General features: G+C 48.4%; 1 protein-coding gene across 1 annotated transcript; it reads left to right on the top strand.

The window, feature by feature from the left end:
- Window positions 1-570: 570 nt before the first annotated feature.
- CACNG7 (calcium voltage-gated channel auxiliary subunit gamma 7) lies at window positions 571-22,308 on the top strand. The gene is made up of 6 exons (XM_041738287.1): window positions 571-788; window positions 3,385-3,609; window positions 4,241-4,327; window positions 4,689-4,829; window positions 20,018-20,163; window positions 20,459-22,308. Exons 2-6 carry the CDS (start codon window positions 3,414-3,416, stop codon window positions 20,714-20,716), a joined length of 828 nt encoding a protein of 275 aa, XP_041594221.1. The 5' UTR covers window positions 571-788; window positions 3,385-3,413; the 3' UTR covers window positions 20,717-22,308.
- The last annotated feature ends 1,385 nt before the right edge of the window (window positions 22,309-23,693 follow it).

A 23,693-nucleotide genomic window follows, 5' to 3' on the forward strand; every position in this document is an offset into this window, starting at 1 on the left:
AGCCGCCCAGACCCCAGGCTCCGCCCCAGGCCTTCCCAGAGCCCCAGTCCGCATCAGGGGAGCCCCAGGATTGCCCCTGCTCTCTCTCCTTCACAGGGTCTCTTTCTCTCTCGTCTGTCTCTTTCGCTGGCTCAAGGTCTCTGGGTCTCAGCATCTCTCGGCCCGGGGCCTCTGAGCGTCTCCCTGTCTCTCTCTGTCTCTGTCTCTCGGACCTGTCCACTTCCAGAGCCCCAGAAGCTCTGAGCCCGAGGGCAGCGGGGGTCTTAGACTTGATCTCTGCCTCTCCTTCTCTCTCTGTCTCTCTTAGGCCAGCTCTGTGGGTCCCCCAGTCTCCAGACCTGCGAGTCTCAGAATTTCTCAGCCTCGAGGTCTCGGTGGGACTTGAGCTCCTCCGCTCGGGCTCTCGGCCTCTCGGTGTGCCCCTGCCCCTCTCGGGCTCTCTGCCTCTGTTTCTATTCTCCTTCCCTCCCTGCCTCCCCCATTCTCAAGGCCCGTCTCCCTCCCTCCCTGCAGCCTCCCCCTCCCTTCCCGCCCCTCCCCTCCTCCGCAGTAGCCAATGAGCGGCCGCCGGTCCCAGCTCCCGGCGCCGTCCGCCGAGTGAGGCCGCGGGCGCGGGGGGTGGGGGGTGGGAGGCCGGGAGGGGGCCGGGACGCCGGGCTCCGGGGCGGGGGCGGGGGGCGCGGGCACCGGCGACCCCGGTGGCGGCGGTGGCGGCCGGGGGAAGCCGCGGAGCCGGTCATGCGGCTGCGGGGCCCGCGGCCCGGAGCGTGCGCCCAGCCCTGAGCGAGGTGAGCGAGAGGGGAGGGTCTTGGAAGGAGTGGGGGCTCCCCCGGAGGTGGCGGGGAGCCGGGGGTGGGGGCTAGGAGGAGCCCGAGTGGCCCCGGAATGTGGGATTCTGGCGGTCAGGACGCCTGAGTTCGGGAGGCAATGGAGGGGTGGGGGGCTTTGGGCCTAGGGAATCCAGGAGCACCGGGTCTTAGGGTCCTGGAGTGGGGCAACTCTACTCTGAATGTCCGAGTCTTAGGGACCGTGGGCTCTGAGGAGGGTGCAGGCCAGGTCCTTGGGGGAGGCGATCCCGGATGAAGCGGGGAAGGCCCAGGCCCGGGGAGGGCAGGATGTGTCTGAGAAGGGGTCCCCAGAAACGAGGAATACGTTCCCCAGGAGATCGGAGGGAGACGGAGTTTGGACTTGGGGCTTGGCGAATGGCACCCCCGGGATCCGAATGCCTGAATCCATCAGAGGGAGAAGAAGGTGGCTCCAGGCCTGGGGGAGGGTCCCAAAGGAGGAAGGGCTGGAGGAGAAAGAGGAGATCCGGGCGGGCCATTTGGAGTGGGGCGGAATTGGAGCCAAGAAACGGGGGGGGGGGGGGGGGGGGGGCAAAGGGGGCGGGGGGTTGGTGTTCAAAGGGCAAGTGAGAAGGGTGTCCATGGACAAGGTCCCAGCTGGGAGTCCAAGGAGCCATGGTGGGGCGGTGGGGGGAGCTGAGGTCAGCTACCTGGGACTCAGGCAGTCAGGGTGACGGGGGTTTTGATGCTTGTTTCCGAGCTGGGCGGGCTGGAAAAGGAGCCGGCAGCTGGCGGTCAAGCCCTGGAGCCTTGGGACGGGGGATGGGAGGAAAAGCTGGTCAGAGCTCTGCCAGACTCGGATTCCTGACTCCTCCAGGAGGCTGGGGGTGGGGCCTGGCGGGATGGGGGCTCTGGACGCTGAGGTGTGTGTGCGTGTGCATCGGGGGTCTGGGATGATGAAAGTTGTCTGACTCCAAGATCCTGGCCTGGGGCAGTTTTAAAGGCTCCAAGAATTCTGATTAGAGAAAGGCGGGTCTCAAGTCTTGGCTGCATTGTTGGGCAATGTTTAGGGTCTTAACCTTTATGGTGAAAAAAAAAGATGATGGGGATTGCTGGTATTCAGGGATGTAGAGAGGTCTTTGGCTGAGATAGGATGGGGGATCCCAAGTTGAGTCCCCCAAATCATGGGATTTTGTGGTTTATGGAAAAGTTATGGGGTTGGGGAGCAAGGGTGGTAGATAAGACATTAGTAGCTCCCTAGTTCGAATCTCTAGATCCCTGCTTGGAATTTGGAAGGCCAGAGCTATGAACTGGGGATCTCTTGTTTTGAGGGCCCAGGGTTAGAGAGGTCAGAGTTCCAGGCTAGGTGTTAAAGACGGTCTGTAATTGGAAGTCCTAGCATGGAAATTGGAGTCCAGAATCTCTGGGAGGGAATTTAGGGATATTGTGATGGCACATGAAAGAGATGGAAATCCTGGACTTCCCGATTTGGGATTTTAAGGTTCAGAGCACTGATCCCTAGTTTCAAGGATGGTCTAGAGTACTCTGGTTAGGGTGCTGAGTTGGAGGGGAAGGGGGTCCCAGATCTTGGTTTTGACATTCTGGAGTCTCTCGCAAAATACAGGCTCTAGGTCTCGGGGTCCCAGGGTTCTGGGATCCAGTAGTCTGAGATGGAGTTCCAACATCCCAGGGTCTTGGGCCTGCCTGGATCTCAGATGGTGGGGGGATTAGAATTCTGGAATCTTAGAGCTGAGTCGTGGGCCATGATCTCAGATTGGGGTACCAAATCAAGGTCAAGTCACAGGATCTAAGTTAGAAGGTGATGGGTCATGGTCCTGGTATTAGAATTGGGTGTTAAAGGTCAAGATAAGAGTCCAAGGGTTTAAACTTAGATGGGGACCTCTACTCAGGTCTTGGTTAGTGGGTCCTTGGTTAGTAGGACCCTTAGTTAGGGTTCTGGTTAGTGACCCACCTGGGAGATTTCTGGTAATTATTTAGCAAAGTCCAAAGTCTTCTGGCCAGGGTGCCAGAAGACAGGATTGGGGGGATAGCCTGATTCTAGTGTTGAAATGCCTGATCCGTGTAATAGTTTCTGAGCTTAGGTTCAAGGTTAAGGATTCTGGTGAGGGCTGGTTCAAGGTGAAGGTCTCTGGTCAGGGCATAATGGGAGGGTTAGAGGGCCTGGTTCTGACTTTGAGAATATGGAAGTTGAGTTTCTAGGCAGTCAGGATATTTGGGACGTAGGTCCAGACACATGGTTGGAGCTAAGGTTTCATCTCTAGATCTAGGCTGTAGGTGATAGTTGGAAATCTTATCCTGGGGTCAGGGATCTAGTGTGGAATCTGTCATCAGGACCCAGAGCAGAACACAAGTGTCAGGCTTGGGAAGACCAATCCTGGGGTTGGAGGTCAACTGTTGATGTCACCGGTCCAAATCCAGAAATGGGGTCATGGGCTAGGGCACAAATGTCAGTTGAGAAGTTTCAGTTTGAGAAATTGTGTCTCTGGCTTGGATTCAGTGTCCCTGGTGACTGCATGGGGTTGGGGACTCTAGTTAGTCCCATCATGGCTCTCCAAGGCAGCGGCTTTCTGTGTCTCAGGCCCCGCAGGGCGCCCCCCGCCGCTGAGAATGAGTCACTGCAGCAGCCGCGCCCTGACCCTGCTAAGCAGCGTGTTTGGTGCGTGTGGCCTGCTGCTCGTGGGCATCGCAGTCAGCACTGATTACTGGCTGTACATGGAGGAGGGAACGGTGTTGCCACAGAACCAGACCACGGAGGTCAAGATGGCACTGCACGCTGGCCTCTGGCGAGTCTGCTTCTTCGCAGGTACAGACCCCACCTGTCCTCCATTCAACTGTCCCTGCTTTGCCCGGGACCCAAGAGTCCTTATCCATAGTCCCAACTCTTAGGTTCCAGAAACCCAGAAACTGATCCTGTTTCTCTCCTGGAGACGCAAATTTCTACCTGGAGACCTGATTCCTAGCCCTTTATTTCCAGATCCAAGAGTCGCGATGCTCACAGGATCCCCAAATTCCTAATCCCTTGCGAGTCCCCATCTAGAAGCAATAGTCTAGCATCAGAGCTTGTCCCCTACCCAGTTCTGGTGTTGAATGGGCAGGATAAAAAATTCATGCCCCCCAGTGACCGCGGAGACCCTTCTAGGAATCCCCCCCCCCCAATCCTCTTTAGGGATTCAGGAGTCCTGGCCTATTGCCCCTCCTCATGGGGACCCGGGTTCCAGCCGTGTCCTCCAACCACGGGTCTTCAGGGGAGCTCGAGAGGGGAGCTCCCAGACCTCCTGTGCAGCCCCTTCTGTGACCCCCTGTATAGACGGGAACCCCTGGATGAAGCCTCATGTACCCATCCCGAGGTCTCCCTACTGTACCACCTGCCCCTCACTGCCTCTCCAGAGCTCAGGAACCTCTCATCCAGCTTTGCCTTCTTGCCTTACCCCCAGGCCGGGAGAAGGGTCGCTGTGTGGCCTCGGAATATTTCCTTGAACCAGAGATCAACTTGGTGACGGAAAACACGGAGAATATTCTGAGTGAGGGGGAGCTGGGGGCCTAGACAAAAGGGGGCAGGAACTAGGGGAGAGGCCTGGGTGGAAGGGCAGCCCCCAGAAAGGGAGGGGGGTGGGAGGGAAGAGGTGGAGGCCAGAAGGAAGGCAGAGGTGGGGTAAAGAGGGCGAGCCAGGTTGATGAAGCGGGCGGGGCAATGGGTGGAGTCCACAGGAATGGGGCGGGGTCGAACCAAAAGGGTGTGGCCTGGGTGAAGGGGTGGGGTCAGCAATGGAAGTATCAGAAAGGGGAGGAGCTGCATAAAGGGAGGGTCCAGGGGAATGGGGAGGCGTCATCTTCCCCAGGGTACACCTTCACCCCTTGTTTCACCCTTTATCCCTCCCTCAGAGACGGTGCGCACGGCCACTCCGTTCCCCATGGTCAGTCTCTTCCTGGTGTTCACGGCCTTCGTCATCAGTAACATCGGCCACATCCGCCCTCAGAGGACCATTCTGGCCTTCGTTTCTGGCATCTTCTTCATCCTATCTGGTGAGCCCGAGGAAAGGACTTAAGGCCCTTTTTTTTTTTTTTTGGTTTTTGGTTTTTGGTTCCAGGAACCTGTGGTTCCCTCCTCCATTAAGAAAGTTACTTCCTTGCTGTGTGATCCTAGCAGGGTTGCAGAGCCTCTCTGAGCCCCACTTTCTTTCTCTGTGAAATGGAGATAGCAGCACCCATTTCACAGCTTGTTGGGAAGACCCAGTCGTGGGTGCTGATTAGGTACCAGGCTCTGTCCTAATACTCAGGACAACCCCGTGAGGGAAATGCTATTAATAGCCTCATTGTACAAACAGAGAAACACTCTCAGAGACCTGAAGTCATTAGCTCAGGTTGGTGCAACGAGGGAGAGTTGGGACTCATACTCGCCGTTCACCCCCAGAGGCTGTTTTTTAACTGCTCCTGATATTTTAGCAGTTAACATATAACAAGGCTCTTTCTTTTCTTTTTATGATTTTATTGATTTATTTGAGAGAGAGAGGGAGAGGGAGCAGGAGCAGGAAGAGGGGCAGTGGGAGAAGCAGACTCCCCACTGAGCCGGGAGCCAGAAGCCAGGCTCCATCCCAGGACCCTGGGATCATGACCTGAGCTGAAGGCAGAGGCTTAATTGACTGAGCCACCCAGGCACCCTCTTTATTTTCTGTGCAAAATTTTATTTGAAAATTTTCAAACAGAAAAGAGGAAAGAATTTTGGAGTGAGCACCCAGGTACTCACCACTTAGTGTCAACCATTACCTTATGACTAGACTATCTGTCAATCTGTCTATATTTCTGCGTAGCCATCAATCCGCCTTATCATTATTTCTTTATGCAGTTCAATGTGAGTCGCAGGTGTATACTTCACCATCAATACATCACCATGCCTGTCATTAGCTACTTCTCAGTATTTGTTTTTGTTTCTTATTTTTTTTCTTTTGAGATACGAGGCTCTTTTGTATGTGTGATCTCACACCCTTCCCTTAACATCTCTGTCATGGAGTTATTATTAGCACTCGATAAAATGGGGGCACCCAGGCCCATAGTGGTGCAGGGAGTTGCCCAAGACAGCAGCATGAACTGGTGCTGGGGGACCGAGTGTCATGAGCTCCAGAGCAGAGTTCTTTCTCAGATGTTACCCACCTCCAATGTCAGCACTGTCTGGTCCAGTTCATTCCCTCTCCAGTCAGGTCAGGCCAGGTCAACCCAGCCCTGACACATTTCACTCAGCAATCCAGTCCGACTAACACTGGTCCCTTCTGACTCCATTCTGCAACCCAGTTCAAATTAATTCAACATCATTTTGTTAAACTCCATTCTAATTCTTATCATTCTGTGGATAATTTTATGAACAAACCCCGCTGATGTCTCATTTCCATTCTGTCCCCTGGGGCCTGCACTCGGATCCGTCTTCAGAGTTGGCTATGCAAAGAGTTAAAGATGGATCTTTGACAATCTCCAGTCTCATCGCTGTTCCTCACTCAGCTAAACCTCCCCCATGCCTCCAACCTAACCTGATGAGACCTTTTCCAGAGAAACCAGGGTGCAACCTCCCTGTAAACTTGAATCACGGCATGCAGAGCCAGACACTGAGCTAAAATAAGACGTGTAGAATATCACCATCCCGGAGCGTCAGAGCAGAAAGGTCTCATCATTTTTCATACAGAAAAATAGTGGCCTAGAGAGAGAGAGAAAGTGGGACAAGGGTAGGAAGCATGGAGATCTTATTCAATCCACCCAGACCACTAGAAAGAAAATCCCATTGTTTGCTGCTTACACCAGGAGCTGCACAGCTGAGTGGTAGAGGGGTGGTGCACACAGACGGTGTTTTCCTCACAACACCCGCACTCATGCTCCTGCAGTGCCCCAGAACCTGACTTCCCAAGGTCAGGCTGAGGATCAATGGTGCTGTCAGGGCTGGAGGTCAGGCTTGTGATGTAACAATAGAGTAATTTGTGGGGGATTGAACTCCACTTCCCTTTGTCGAGTTCACGTTACAGACATGGCAGACATGGCCTGTGTGCCCCACCTCAAGGAGTCCAATCGTGTGCTTTCAAGGTTGTGGGGTGTGGTGGCTGACAATTCATGTTGCTGTGAACCTAGGAAGACCTGGGTTCAAGTTCTTTCCCTTCACTGCATCGGCTACAGCCTTCCTCTGTGAAGTTGTCAAGAGGACAAATCTTGGTCAAAGAGTGGCAAACCTGTCTAGGGCCAACTAGTACATATTTCAGGTTTTGTGAGCCGTAGGGTTGTAGTGCCAAAGCAACCAGAGGTGAAGCAGTGAGTGTGGCTGTGTCCCAGTGATATTCTATGGACCCTGAAATTTGAATTGTATGTAACTTTTGTGAGCAATGAAATACTCTTCTTTTGTGCCTTCCTCCCCCTCTCCCACTCCTCACACCATTTAAAAATGTAAAAACCATGCTTTGTTGGAAAACCAGATAGAAACAGGTGCTGGGGCAAATGGTAGTTTGCTGACCTCTGATCTCCATCATAGATGTGGAGGGCTGACCCAGTGCCTGCTAAATACAAATATATGTACATACATAGTAGTAGTGACAGCAACAGCCAGAATAATAAGCACTTGATGGAGTGCCACGGTTTGGGGACGTTCTAAGTGCTTTATGCAAATTAAGTTATTTTTCTTTCTTTACCTCATAAGTCAGATGTCATTGTTACTGTCATTCCCCAGCTGAGGAAATAGAAGGACCCAGGGGTGAAGTTTTTCCAAAGGTGAAGCAGAATTCCCACTGAGGCTTTCACCGTGGCACTATACTGCCCCACCACAATTGAAAATCACACAAAAATGGGATGCCTGGTTGGCTCAGGTGGTAGAGCATGTGACTCTTGATCTCAGAGTTGTGAGTTTGAGCCCCACATTAGGCATAGAGATTACTTTAAAAAATAGGACAATAAGTAAAAAATGAAAAACTTTAAAAAATCATAAAAACGGTGGTGCATGGGTAGCTTAGTAGGTTGAGCATCCAACTCTTGATCTCAGCTCAGGTCTTTTTTTTTTTAAGATTTTATTTACTTACTTGAGAGAGAGAATGAGTGAGTAAGTGAGTGAGTGAGAGAGAGAGCATGAGCAGGAGGAGAGGAAGAGGGAGAAGCAGACCCCCTCCCCGCCCCCCACTTAGCCTGGAGCTCGATGTGGGGCTGGATCCCAGGAGCCTGGGATCATGACCTGAGCCCAAGGCAGACATTCAACTGACTGAGCCACCTCAGCTCAGGTCTTGATCTCAGGGTTGTGAGTTTAAGTCTTGAGCTGGGAAAAAAAAATCATAGGGCAGCCCTGGTGGCCCAGCGGTTTAGTGCCGCTTTCAGCCTGGGGTGTGATCCTGGAGACCTCAGATCGAGTCCCATGTCAGGCTCCCTGCATGGAGCCTGCTTCTCCCTCTGCCTGTGTCTCTGCCTCTCTCTCTCTCTCTCTCTCTCTCTGTCATGAATAAATAAATAAAATCTTTTAAAAAATCATAAACATGAGGGGATTTAAAAGGAGAGGGAAGGTGAAGCATCTTAGATCTGGGAACAGAATAATTTGGTCCAACTACTTCATGTCCCAAGACTTGGAGAGAGAGACAGGAGTTGCCTAAGGGCTGGTGAATAGTGACATTGGCATTCAATTCTGGAGAAAGCAGGGGGAGGGTTGGGGCAGAGGAGGGAAAGGGTCATAAGCATCCTTCACGGATGGACTAGCAGGAAACATGGGAAATGGGCAAACCAAGGAAGAAGCTTATGCAGTGGTCTGGGCAAGAGCAGCTGGTGCTTGAGCTGGGGCTGGTGATGGAAAGATAAAGTCAAGTGGATGGCTTTGACAGAGAAGGATATCGACAGAACAATCAATGGAACCAGATGACTGACTGGATATGGTTGGTGAGAGAAGCAGGGAGGAGGCTGGAATGATAATTGATTTTCATTCCTGGAAGAATCCAGGCCATAAGAAGCATGCTTCCTTTTTTTTTTTTTTTTTTAAAGATTTATTTATTTATTTATTCATGATAGACACAGAGATTGAGAGAGAGGCAGAGACAGAGGAGGAGGAAGAAGCGGGCTCCATGCCGGGAGCCCGACGTGGGACTTGATCCCGGGACTCCAGGATCGCGCCCTGGGCCAAAGGCAGGCGCCAAACCGCTGCGCCACCCAGGGATCCCAAGAAGCATGCTTCCCATACAAAGCCCATGCTAACCCTTGATCCTCAACATGTTCTATACATATGCTCATCCATTTGCTCATCAAGCATTTACACAGACATCCTACATGCCAGGCCCTGCACTGAGCACTAAAGATGTAGCTGAATCCTAAGTGGGAGCTTATATCCAGTCAATTACAAAACAACCTCAATTTCCTGTCAATCAAAAATACACACCTGCTTCATTCCCTTCCATGCTCAGTGGATTCCCATTTGCACATAGAGTACATCCAAAGTCTCCATGCTAGTCTACAAGGTTTTCTGTGATTTGGCTACTGCTCAGATCTCTGACCTCATTTCCTAACCCACTAACACTGTCCCCATGGCTTACAACCTCAGCCAGAGTGGCCTCCTGCTATTCCTTGAAAATGCTCATTTCAGCCCCACATGAGGACATTATACTCAATAGCCCTCCCTGCTTGAAGTCTCTTCCTCCTGATACTCAAAGGGCTTCAACTTTCTCTCTTCAGAGTTTCCTTCTCTGACAACAGTATGTAATGTTGCCTTGTCCCCACTATACTATTAACATTGCATACTTTATATTTGTTTCATAGCTATCATCATCTTACGCATTTTCTGTCTCTTACTAGAATGTAAACTACAAAATACATGGGCCTTTACAAGCATGCTCTCATTTTTGTCTGCAGAGCCTAGATGAGTTGCTGGTACAAAGTACACATTGAAATATTTGTATAAGAGAGGAATAATAAGGACAACTTAGGGCATTTTGGGAAAGGGAAGATGCATTAGCTTGGCACAGTAGGGTGGTGGCAAGGGGGGGGGAATGACCCGGGAGGGCTTCCAAGAGGAGGTGACATCTGAGTAGATGAAGTTGAAAGGGTGAGTGAGGGAGGCTTTTTAGAGTGAAGAAAGAATAGTGCCTTGTATGGAGGTGGAATTCACAGCATGTGTTAATGCCCTAGAAAGCTGCTGAGACAGGTAGAGGCACGTGCAGCTCTCCATGGTCCTGAAACCCTATTGTTCTAAGGCCCAGTTATTTCTATCCAGCTTGGAATGTAGGTGATTCTTGCCTACCGAGCAATCTTGAAACAGATGTGGGGTGAGGAGGGAGAGGGAGTGGGAGTTGGACTACAGAGAAAGGAAAGGGGAAAGGAAGAAGAGAAAGAGGAAGGGAGATAAAGGGGAAAAGACTATTGTTTTTGGATAACCAGAGTGCCTCTATTAAATGTCTAGGAAGTAGACAGATGACAAGAATAACTTACCTTTTGCTATTTTTTAAATATCTTGTTTATTTATTTATGAGAGACACACACAGAGAGGCAGAAACACAGGCAGAGGGAGAAGCAGGCTTCCTACAAGGAGCCCGATATGCGACTTGATCTCGGATCCCGGGATCACACCCTGAGCAGAAGACAACCTTTTGCTATCTTTAAAAATTTTATTATATATTTATTTATTTATTTATTCTTTAAATATTTATTTATTTATTCATGAGAGACACAGACTCAAAGAGAGAGGCAGAGACATAGGCAGAGGCAGAAGCAGGCTCCTTACAGGAAGCCTGATGTGGGCCTCAATCCCAGGACCCCAGGATCATGCCCTGGGCCGAAAGCAAGTGTCCAACCTCTGAGTCACCCAGGCATCCCTCATTTATTTATTTGAGAGAGAGAGAGAGCACAAGCAGTGGGAAGGGTAGAGGGAGAGAGAGAAGCCAGCTGCCTGCTGAGCAGGGAGCCTGACTCACGGCTTGGACCTAGGACCCCAGGATCATGACCTGAGCTGAAGGCAGATGCTTAACCAACTGAGCCACCCAGGTGCTCCTTGCTATCATTTTTACATGATTTCCAATTACTGAAAACAAAACAAAAGCAAAAGGGAACAGCAAAAGATTCTTTGTCTTTGGAAATATTTGTTTCCTTATCCATCCTTACTCCTGACTTGCCTTAGCACTGTAATGTGAAACATGGAGCCTAAAGGTGAGGTTGGGTGGTTAGCAGGAATCAGATCACAGTCTGGAATGTCAGGCTGAAGAACTGAAAACCTCGTCTGGACAGTAGGGTGCTAAGGGAGAGTTTCAACAACAGGAGGATAGAGTTTGTGTGGGTTTTAGAAAGAACCAGGATCTAAAGCAGGGAGATGAGGATTTAAGGGGAATGGTACAAACATAGACAATAAGCCTTAACAGGGTCAGAGGACTTTGATTGCAAGAAGGGGATTTGATTTATGAGAGATACAAGAAGTAAAATAGACATGACTTGATGATTGAGCATCTTTGCTGGATGAGAGAGAATAAAATCAGGATGACTCCCCTGCATTTGACTAGGGTACCTGAGTGAGTGTGGATTTTGAGATTCCTTTGCCCTTTGCTATCTCTTTTCTTTAAGCCTACTCATCTTTCTACACCTATCTCAGATGATTCCAACTATGTAACATTTTGTGGGCCCTCTTTTGAATATCCAAATTATGGAATACTAGAAATTCAAAGTGCCACAGAAGTTCAGAGCAATGAAAGGTTGATTCTTTGAGGAAATGGAGGAATGGTGGGATTTAGAAGGGGGTTCAAGGGCAGCCTGGGTGGCTCAGAGGTTTAGCACCACCTTTGGCCCAGGGTGTGATCCTGGAGACCCGGGATCTAGTCCCACGTTGGGTTCCCAGCGTGGAGCCTGCTTCTCCCTCTGCCTGTGTCTCTGCCTCTCTCTCTCTCTCTCTCTGTGCCTCTCATGAATAAATAAAATAAAATCTTTTTTTTAAAAAAAGAGGGGGGGTTCAAAAAGGAGAAGCAACTAATGAGCTTTTCAAGAAGCTCCAGTTGCTTGGTAAGTATACTTATCTATTCAACTGGTGTTTATTATGTCCTGGATCTTGTGCTAGATGGTAGGGGTTCAAGAGGGAACAAGGTAGGCTAGTTCTTTTATCCTGGTGGGGGAAATGTATGATGGGAAGAGTCACAGATACAGATTACATGTTAAGGAATGATAAGAGTTACAGAAAAAAGTAAAGCAGGTTGAGGGGAAGGAGAGTGATGGGGGGCCACTATTTTTTCTCAATCATTCCAGTTTCTAATGAAAATTTTGAAACTGATAGCAGAGTGCAATGAGCACTGGTATACATTCCTCCACCTAAATCCTGCATTTTGGTGATTTTTTTTTTTTGCCATAGTCTCCCCACAACCCCCCCCCCTTTTTTGGGATTTTACGATTTCACAGTACGTCACAGGCATCATGATAGATTGTCTGTAAACACTGTAGTATGCATCTCTTAAGAGGAAGGATGTTCCTCTACCACAACACCATTACCACACCAAGAAATTTTACAGGAATTCCATAGTATAACCTATTCCATTTGCAAACTGTCCCATTGTTTCAAGAATGCCTTTTATAGCTCCCCCCCCCCCAAATTGGGATTCATTCTTGTTTCACACACAGCATTTAGTTCATGTTTCTTTTACTCTAGTTCCCCACTATTTTTTTTACAACACTGACTTCTAAAATGTATTTCATTATAAAAATATAGAAAGAATAGTATAAATAAATGAAATCCCATGTATCCTTCCCTCAGTTTCAGTAGTTATCAACATATGGCGAATCTTTTTTTAGTTGTGCTGCCGTATCTCCCTTCTGCACTTCAGTACATTATTTTAAGACAGACTCAGCCATTAAATCATTTTATGCACAAATATTTCAGTATATCTCTGAGAAATAAGTACTTTGTTATTTAACATCACCATCATGCCCACACAATTAAGAATGGCTACTTAATATCATTTGATATCTAGTCAGTGTTCAATTTCCCCCCTTGTGTCATAAATAAATGCTTTTTTATAGTTAGTTTATTGCAAATCAGGATTCAGATTCCACTTGTGCACTTAGCTGATAGATCTCTGAAGCCTCTTTTAATCTCTAATAGTGTCTTTCCTATTTTTTCCTTGCCATTTGTTTGTTGAAGAAATCTGGTCATTTGTCTTATAGAATTCCCACACTACTGACTTTTCCCACCATGCTCTCGTGTTGTGGTTTCATTCATTCATTCCTGTGTTTTCCTGTAAAACTGTCATTAATCCCATCCAGGTGTGTGGGATTTTGTTTCTGGTTTCTGCTTTTTTTGGCAAAAAATACTTCATAGATAGGGGGTGCTGTTGACATCCTACCACATTGCATCCAGAGACATAAGAACGCCTGGTTGTCTCTCTTCTTGAGATGTTAAGGATGACCACTGATTCAGGTGTTACCAGCTTGACCCACATCACTGTCCTTTTGAAGACTGGAGGCCAGGGTATCATGTGGAATGCCTACATCCTAGATTTGTTCCTCCTTCCTTGAATTCTCTATAACCCAGAAGTTGTCTAGACTAGAGGCTTTATTAAATTCAGGTCAAATGGGTTTGGTAAGCAGATGCAGAGGGCAGTGGTGGTACCATAGCAAATACTGTCAGGTTGTTCTCCGGGAGGGGGACAAAGTTTGAACCCTTGATAAAAGTGGTGGGCTTCAGGGCTGTTCACTGAAAAGGTACATTTTCTTCTTTCCAATTAATAAGTAATTTGCAGGGTAATACTTAGGTACCTTAGGGAGGTAAAATCCTGTTTTGGGGATACCTATTTTATTGAAATTTTTTATTTTGGAAAAAAAAGTAAACTTGAAGAAAATTTGCAAAAATAGCACAGTGAACTCTCATGTGTGCTTCATCTGGACCAAATTTTCATATTTTGCCACATTTGCTTTCTTTCTCTCTATATGTATCTCTTTATTGTATCTGAGATATTTATAAACATAAATACATGGACTACTTGAACATCAGTTGCAAACACCTCACCCTGCTTCAGCAAGTGTCTCCTAAAAACAAGTGCATTCCCTTTTCTAACCACAGTACAATAATCAAATTCAGGAAGTTTGACATTGATACAATATTATAGCTAAAGCACAGCCCACACTCAGATTTCACCAATTGTCCCAATACTGTCTTTTATAGTCATCTTTCCCCCCATTCAGTGTCCAATCTAGGATCATGCTTTGTATGTCCTTGTCCTGTCTCTTTCATTGCCTTTTATCTTTTATGTAGTTCTTGTGCCTTTTTAAAAAAGAAATACCTTTCATGTTGACTTTTTTTGAAGAGTGCAGCCAGTCATCTAGTAAAATGCCCACAGTTACCTTAGGAGTAGATTCAGGTTACACATTTTCAGCAGGAACCCTGCATAAATGGAGTAGTGGCATGCTTGCATGAGGAGGTAATGGTGTCAATCCGCACTGCTATTGGTGATGTTAGTTCTGGGCACTTGCTTGAGATAGTATGTTAGGTTCCTTTACAAAAAAGGAAGCTTTTTAAAAAAATCTCTTTGTAATTAATAAATATTCCAGGAGGAGTTTCTATCGTGCAGTGATTTAACAGCCACTGATGGTACTGGCCGGTATCCTAATACTACTCCTAGTGTTCCAAAATGGGGTTTTCTAAATCTGCTGTTCCATCTACATGTATACCACCAAAAAGAAGAATTTTCTCTTTTCTTTTATTATTTGTTTATTTATTAAAGAATATGTATGTCAGTATGGATTTGTGTTTTTAAAAATTCAGCGTATTATATGCCATTTCTCTCTTTTTAAAAAAGATTTATTTATTTATTTATTTTAGAGACAGTGCAGCATGCAGATGGGCATCTGCGCTGGCCAGGGGATGGGCAGAGGGAGAGGGAGAAAAGCAGACTGTCTGCTAAGCATGGAGCCCACCCTGGGGCTCGACCCCATGACCCTGAGAGCATGACCTGAGCCAGAATCAAGAGTCAGCCACCCACCTGAGCCACCCAGGCGTCCCAATACATGCTATTACTTATATTATTCATTTCAATGTTCAAATTGTCCTTAGTTGGACTATCAGGAACCCCCTTCAAACTAGTCCCTGCATCCTTTTTTGATTTGTCTCCATCATTTTTTTGAGTTTTTCCTCCCTTTGTGGCACAAGTACACTTTTACTGCCTCTCCCCCAGGCTTCAAATTATCTACTTATTTTGGAAGCCCTAGCTTCTAATTTAGTGGGAGATGGTATCAGAGACCAAAAGCTGGTTGCTAGGTTGGCTCATTGCTGCTGGGGTGTCATACATACTGTCTCTGGGATGTTTCAAGACACAAACTGGGGAATTATGTGCTTGTAAAACAGGAGTTTTTGCTGATGTCCTGGGTCTTCTTCATCTTACCCAATTCTATCCATTTCTTCCTCTTTTCAGAACCAGAATCCAGCTCCCTAAATATCAGTATATTTGCAAATTTACTCAACCCCATACTGAGTAAGAACTACCTCCAAACACTCCCCCCCCCAAAATTTACTGAGTAAAGTTCAAGATTTCTTTGCAGATCTTTTGTCTTTAGAGTGAAATATATAATCAAAATACTGTATTTGTAGGTTACTTGGAATACTACTTTTACCCCCTCCTGTGGTTGTATTATTCATCTGATATAAAGTTACTTCATTTATTTTTGTTGGTATTCAATTTTAGTTTTTCCCCCATCCTTGTTGATTTTAGCTTTTGAATATATAAAATATTGTCTAAATCATGCAAAAATATATGTATTCAGAGGAGTGCCAGTTCCTTCCTGTCTTCACTTACCTCCTGTAGGTGATCAGCCTCATTTGCTGTTTTCCTTACTATGTCTGTTTTTGCAAAAATAAGCAGATGCATATATGTATTTTATTTATTTATTTATTTATTTATTTTTGGTTAAAAGCTAACATCCTGCCTACTCTTCTATGCATTTTTTAAAAAGATTTTATTTATTTATTCGTGAGAGACACACAGAGAGAGGCAGAGACACAGGCAGAGGGAGAAGCAGGCTCCATGCACGGAGCCCGATGTGGGATTCGATCCTGGGTCTCCAGGATCACGCCCTGGGCTGAAGGCAGGCCCCAAACCGCTGAGCCACCCAGGGATCCTCTATGCATTTTTTTTTTAAAACTTAGTGATATAGTCTGGAACTATCATTGAACTCCATACCAGTTCATGGAGAACTTCCTCATTCTTATTTCACAGTGGCACAGGACTCTGTTCTGTGATGTTTTACAGTTTATCCCACTAATCCTCTATGTAAGTTCATGTAGGTCATTTCCAATATTTTGCAGTTACCGGTAATGCGGTGAATTAACACGCGCCTGTGTGCTTTTGTGTGGTTGGACAGACAGCTTCAGGGTTTTAAATTCTAATGAATGAGATTGTGTAGCTAAAGGACAGATACATGTGTGGTTTTGTTAGATTCAGCCAGGGGCTGGACCATTTTTATCCTCATCAGCAACGCATAAGAGCTGCTGTTTCCCCAGCCTCACCAAAAGAATATGATGTGAAGCTTTTTAACTTTTGATGACCCGATCAATGAGAAATCATATCTCTTCACAATTTCCATCAGCAGTTTTCTTCTTCTTCTTCTTCTCCTTCTTCTTCTTCTTCTTCTTCTTCTTCTTCTTCTTCTTCTTCTTCTTCTTTCTTCTTCTTCTTCCTTTTCTTCTCTTTTTAAGATTTATTTATTTAGGGCAGCCCTGGTGGTGCAGCGGTTGAGCGCCTGCCTTTGGCCCAGGGTGCGATCCTGGAGACCCTGGATCGAGTCCCACGTCGGGCTCCCTGCATGGAGCCTGCTTCTCCCTCCGCCTGTGTCTCTGCCTCTCTCTCTCTGCATATCTATGAATAAATAAAATCATTTTTAAAAAGAGATTTATTTATTTATTTATTTGTGATAGACATAGAGAGAGACGTGGGACTTGATCCAGGGTCTCCAAGATCACACCCTGGACTGCAGGCAGCGCCAAACCGCTGTGCCACCCAGGGATCCCCCAGTTTTCTTATTCTAAAGATTTATTTATTTGTTTAAGAGAGAGAGAGAGAGACTTGGGGGAGGGGAGCATGAAGAAGAAGGGGCAGAGGGAGAGGGAGAGAAAAAATCCTCAAGTAGACTTTCTGCTGAATGCGAGACTGAGGCAAGGCTTGATCCCGGGACCCTGAGCCAAAATTAAGAGTTGACCCCTTCACTAACTGAGCCACCCAGACGCCCTCACATTTTTTCTTTTTGAACAAGGAGCTCAGGGGCACCTGGGTGGCTCGGGTGGCTCAGTGGTTGAGTGTCTGCCTTAGGCTCAGGTTGTGACCCCAGGGTTCTGGGATCGAGTCCCACATTACAGTCCCCACAGGAAGCCTGCTTCTCTTTCTTCGTATGTCTCTGCCTCTCTCTCTGTGTCTCTGATGAATAAATAAATAAATCTTTAAAAAAATAATAAGATAAACAAGGAATCCTTTCTAAACATTTTTTTTTTAATTTTTATTTATTTATGATAGTCACAGAGAGAGAGAGAGAGAGAGGGGCAGAGACACAGGCAGAGGGAGAAGCAGGCTCCATGCACCGGGAGCCTGACGTGGGATTCGATCCCGGGTCTCCAGGATCGCGCCCTGGGCCAAAGGCAGGCGCCAAACCGCTGCGCCACCCAGGGATCCCAAGGAATCCTTTCTAAAGGAGAGACAAAGGAGGAGAGATATAAATGAAGTTAGAGACATGGAGAAATCTGGAAGAAAAGCATTGTAGTTGGAGGGAACAGCAGAAGCAAAGGCCCTGGGGCAGAAGTAAGCTTGAGGTGCTCAGGGAAGGTGAGGAAGGGTGATCTAAGTAGAGAGAGTAAGGAGAAACTGACCAGGGATGAATCTGGTGGGGCTCAGACTGCATAGGCATTGCAGTCCAGAGGTAGGCAAAGTTTTTCTGTAAAAGGCCAGATAATTAACATTTTCAGCTTTACCAGCTATACAGTTTCTGCCACAACTCTCGAACCTTGCCACTGCAGGTGTCGGCTACACAGTAGCAAAGGGGTGTGGCTAGATGCCCATAACATTTTATTTATAGACCCTGACATCAGGAATCCATGTGCTTTTTAAACTGAGATATTATAAATTACAAAACATAAAATTCATATAATTCAGTGGTTTTAGTATATTTGCAAGGCTGTGCAGTCAACCCCATTACCTGATTCTGCAACATTTTCATCACCCCCGAAAGAAACCTCATACCCTTTAACGACAGCCAGTGGGAATCTCCCTTTTCCACCCCACTCCTTGGCAACCACTAATCTACTTTTCTCTCTCTATGGATTTGCCTATTTTCGACATGGCATATAAATGGAATCGTACAGTATGTATCTGCCTTCTTTCTGTTAGCTTATTTTCCAAGTTCATCCATGTGGCAGTATAAATCAGTATTTCATTCCTTTTTTTGGCTGAATAATATTCCTTTATACGGCTATACCACATTTTGTTTATCCATTTAGTTGATAGACACTTGGGTTGTTTCCACTTTTCGGCTATTATGAAAAATGCTGCTACAAACATTCATGCAAAGTTTTTGTGTGAACATATGTTTCCTATTCTCTTGGGTAGAGATACCTAGCAGTGGAATCGCTGGGTCATGTGGTAATTCTATCTTTAACACTTGGAGGAGCTGCCAAATGAAATTCATATACTTTTTACATGCCACAAAATATCATTCTTCTTTTAATTTTTTTCAACAATTTAATTGTGTAAACGCCTTTCTTAGCTAGTAGGCCATTACAAACAGAGGAGGTGGGCTGGATGGAGCCCATGGGCCATAGTTTGCTGACCCCTGTGGTAGGCAGCGGAAGGAATTTAGATTTATTCTGGGTGTGATGGGCACACATATGTGTATTTCTAGGATTCTGGGGGAAGATGCTGATAAGGATGACTTAGATTGATGTAGGGTAGGGGACCTCATAACCTCCTTAAGCCACACTTGACATGGCTTAACTGTTTAAAAGAAGCTCATCTTGAGGAAGTGATATTTGCCTCTTAAAGTTTCTCAAATCAGACGTCTCCTATCCCCCTTCTCCAATGGCTCTGCTCCCTCAACTGTCAGTTTATAAAAATGGTACCTATGTGGAAGGATCATTGGGAGGTTTGAATAAGTTGATGCATATACAACCCTGAGAACAGTGCCTGGCACAGGACTAGACCTGTATAAGCAGTTGCTATTATTATTATTATTTTTTTTTTTTTGCTATTATTATTTTTAATATTATTATTGATGTTGTTGCTGTTATTATTAGTCTCAACTCAGGCCTCATCCTTTTCCCCCTGGAGGATCACAACTAGTCTCTCCCTCCAATCTCTTCCCAGAATCCACCATTCCCCAAGTGTTCTTCTAAATTTTTTTTTTAATTTTTTATTTATTTATGATAGTCACAGAGAGAGAGAGAGAGAGGCAGAGACACAGGCGGAGGGAGAAGCAGGCTCCATGCACCGGGAGCCTGATGTGGGATTCGATCCCGGGTCTCCAGGATCGCGCCCTGGGCCAAAGGCAGGCGCCAAACCGCTGCGCCACCCAGGGATCCCCCCAAGTGTTCTTCTAACACTCCAATCTGACCCTGTCCTTCCTCTGCTCCAGACCTTCAATGGCTCCTTAGTGCCCTTGGCATTTGAGGCCCATCATGGCTGAGTCTCTGCCCCTTTCTCTGGGCACCTGTTTTGTGGCTGTGGCCCATATTTTGGCTATATAGATGGATCAGTTCAGTGCTCCCTGTCCAACCCTTCGACCATGCTGTTCCCTCTGCCTGTGGTGGTATAACTGTGTACTCTTCTCCTCAGGTCTCATCCTATAGGACCTGGGTGAAGGCCATTCTTCCAGGGAGCTTTCCTTGACTTCCCCTGCCCCTGCGCCTCCCCCTGTCCCTGTCCCTGCCTCTCCCCTAGGTGGGTTGGTGCCTCTTCTGGAACTGTGCTACTACTTTCCTTACTGCACATATCACCATGTATGTGACTAATGACCAATGTCCATATTTGCCTTCCCCAATTACACTGTGGACTCCCCAACTGGAGATTAGGGAAGGGGGGAAAACAGAGGAAGTGGATTCATCTCTGGGGTCTCTACACCCAGCCAAGGCTCAGCACGCAAGGGGCTTCAAAAAATGGAATTTAGTTCAGGACCTAGCAGAGAGGAGAGGGGAGGGGATGGCTGTGAAATGGGGGAGGGACTGGGACTGGCAAGAGGGACCCAGTGCTAACGGATCAAGGGCACCCTCTGCTCTCCAGGCCTCTCCTTGGTGGTGGGCTTGGTTCTCTACATTTCCAGCATCAATGATGAGGTCATGAACAGGCCCAGCAGTTCTGAGCAGTATTTCCACTATCGCTACGGGTGGTCTTTTGCCTTCGCTGCTTCATCCTTCCTACTCAAAGAGGTGATGTCTGTGGGGCCCAGACATGAATGGGGAGGGGTCTCATTCCTGGATCCAGGAGTTAGAGGAAATTGGGCGGTGTAGACTCCGGGTTTTAGAGATAGGTGGTAGTCGAGGGCCTCACCTCTGGGTCCTGGAGGAGCGGTCTGGGAGCTCCCAACTTCGGGGTCCTGGGTGTGGGGAGGAGCTGATAGCCTGGACTCCCGGGTCTGAGAGAGGAGGGGCTGGGGGTCTGGAGCCTTGGGCGTCCTTGGGAGCTCGAGCCAGCCTCTGGGACTCTGATCCTGCGTTGCCACAGGGGGCTGGCGTGATGTCGGTGTACTTGTTCACCAAGCGCTACGCAGAGGAGGAGATGTACCGCCCGCACCCGGCCTTCTACCGCCCGCGTCTCAGCGACTGCTCCGACTACTCGGGCCAGTTTCTGCAGCCCGAGGCGTGGCGCCGGGGCCGCAGCCCCTCCGACATCTCCAGCGATGTCTCCATCCAGATGACGCAGAACTACCCTCCCGCCATCAAGTACCCGGACCACCTGCACATCTCCACCTCGCCCTGCTGAGGCCAGCCCCTCCTCGGAGCGCCTCCACCTCCTCCTCCTCCCCTCCTCCTCCTCCTCCTCCTCCTCCTCCTCAGGGGCCTCCGGGCCCCCAGCCGGGCTCCCTCCCTCGGGGCTTCTCCATCCCGACTGGAGGATGCCTCGCAAGCTTTAGCCCCGCCCCTCCCTGTGGCCCCGCCCCTCGCCCTAGCCCCTCCTACTTTCCAAGGGCTCCTCCCCCCCTCCGGGCCTTTCGACCTCCGCGGTCCGGTCCCTCGCAGACAGCCCCTCCCCTGCGGATCCGGGGCGGCGGACCTCCCCACCGTGCGCACCCCGCGCCCGGGGGCTCCCACGCTGCGCCCCACGGCCTCCCCTCTCGCCGCGGGAGCTCCGGGCTGGAGAGTAGGTTCGGCAGCCGCCTGGAATGCCAAACCGTTCTCTTCTCCCCTCGGCCCCGACGTCTCTCCTCCGCCCAGTCTCCTCTCCGGAGCCTGGGGGCCCTCGGGTGCAGCGGACAGTGTTCTTGCTGCGTCCGCAGCTGCAGAGTGGGGTGAGGGGCTGGAGGCCCGGGCATGGTTTAACCTGGTGTCCCCACCACACACACACACACACACACACACTTCTCTGCTTCCCCGGGAGGCCCCATTCTTCCTCGCCGGCTGGGCTCTTGGCCTTCTGAAGGTCACCTGCCTTTGAGGGGAGCCGTCGGAAGGATGTCCTTCCTCTCTCAGCTGCCCTGGGCTTCTTCTCTTTTTCCTCTTCCTCCTTTCTACCCGCTCATCCAAAGCCCCTAGGTGCATCTAGCCCCGCACACCCGCGACAGGGATGGAGACCCTAGGGTGGAGGAAAGTCCTCCGTGCCATTTCCACACCTGTGCCGGCCTTTTCCCCCTCGAGGCCCCGTCGGGGGAGGGAGAGGTAGTAGCGGGGGTCGAAACCCCCCAAACCTCGAAGTCTTCCATTTTCTGGCACTCCCCCTCATTGAGGTCCCTCTTCCCATCTCAGACCCCCAACTCTGGCCTCTTTCAAGGGTCCGTCCGCCCCCTGGGACAGATTTTGGGGGGAAGATCACCGGAAACTCGCCCTCCCCCTGATTAGGGCAGAGGGGGTGAGGTAGCACAGTGCTGTACACGGAACCGGAAAGGCCCCCGGGGTGGGGGGAGGGGGGCAGGGGAGGGACGGGGGCTTTTAGTTTGCATCTTAGGTGGGAGGGGGGAGGGGGGGACCGCAGCAGTTAACTTGTCCTTACGCAGCGATTTTTAACGAGGCTGGGGGGAGGGGGGCTTGAGGGTGGGGAAGGGGTGGGGTGGGGTGGGGGGCCCTGGCTCTGTTATTTGCCGTGTATCATATGTAAATACCGACAGAAACTTCAATAAACTTTATTTCAAACACGTCTCCGCCTGCCCAGGGAGAGGGGATTGGATACTGGGTCCGTCCAGGTCTCTGCCCCTGGGGTGGGGGCCTTGAGTCCTGCAGAATAAGGTCAGATTGGTCTTTGTTAAGTTGCTTAATCATCATAATTATTAACAGCAGCACTTTATAATTCAGTCCGTGTAAAGCATGTAGGACAGCAAATGACACCCGTCAGGATCAATAAAAATTAACTGTTGGTGTTACCATGACCACTTAGAGTACTCTTACTATTGCTTGCCTTCCTTCTACATTTATTGCCTCATTTGATTTTCTCCCCAAGCTTACGTGTTGAATTTACTGAAGTCATTTTGCAGATAGGGCCATGGAGGCGAAATGACTCACCCAGGGTCACATAGGTAGAAACTGGCAGAGGCAGAGCTGAAAGTAGGTTTATCTGGTGCCAAAACTTGAGCTTTCTTCCCCCCTTCCGCCCCTTTGCACTGGAGAGCAGTGGTTCTCCTAATGTTTGAATCCATCCCTCTGTTGAGAAATCACTGCTCCATTTATTGCACACCTACTATGAGCTGCACATTTTCATCCCAAACGTGATCTCACGAGATGTTCCCAGCAGCCTGGTATCAGAGGCTCCCAAGCAGGCCCTAAGATCTGAGAACTCACCTACTCCACTGAGGGGTTGGAAACAGCCTGAGTGTTTAATAAGCTTCTTGAAGTGTCTTGAAAAGGAAACAATGCTAGCCCTTTGGCTCTTTGCCTTTTTGGGATTTAGGCTCTTTGGGGGGCAATCAGAACGGCTCCCACAATCATGACCACATTCACCAAGCTATTATTAGGTGTCAGACACTGTGCTAAGCGCTTTCCATGTTGTTAGTTCATTGGACTCTCCCAAACCTGTGAGCTAGGCATTGCAAACAGTCCCGTCTTGTAGATGAAGAAACTGGCACTCTCAGGGAGATAAGATCCCCCAGCTGGTGAGATGCAAAGGAGAATTTCCACCCAGGCCTGTCCAATTCCAGAACCTCCTCTCTCAGCCACCATATTTCAGCCACCATGACTTTGATGCAAACTCATCCTGTGACCTTGAGAAGTCTTTTAATCTCTGGGGTTTTAGTTTCTTTTTCTATAAAAAGGAGGGAGGATGGGCTAGAAGGACTCCAAATCCCTCTGGAACCAGAAGAGTGGTGGAGGCAGGTTAGCAGGAAAGAATAAGATTCAGCAGGAACTGACTCCCTGAGGGAAATATTCTGAGTCATTTCCAATGGTTTCAGGAATTTCTGGAGGTCATGCTTGAGATCTGGGATGGCAAAGATGTTTCAGCTTCTTTGTCAAGACGAATCGATTCCTAGTGGCTGCCTGGAGCATGATATTGAGAAGGATTTTGAATATCTATCTGCTCAGTGGAAGAGGATGTCCCCATTTTTTGGGTTGATTGGTGCTGTCTGCCAGCCTGATTAATTGGTGCTGTCTGTCTTGCCTGCAGAAATGGCACTTTTGGTACAAGTGCTGGACATCTGCTTATTTCTCCAGAATTTAGCAATCTAATGTCCTAAAGTCTATGTTCTTTTAAAAAAGAATCAACCTAGGTTTATTGTTTTTTTTTGGGTGTTGTTGTTGTTACTGTTTGGTTGTGT

This window comes from Vulpes lagopus, chromosome 2 (genome assembly GCF_018345385.1).
Source record: "Vulpes lagopus strain Blue_001 chromosome 2, ASM1834538v1, whole genome shotgun sequence".
Classification (NCBI taxonomy): domain Eukaryota; kingdom Metazoa; phylum Chordata; class Mammalia; order Carnivora; family Canidae; genus Vulpes; species Vulpes lagopus.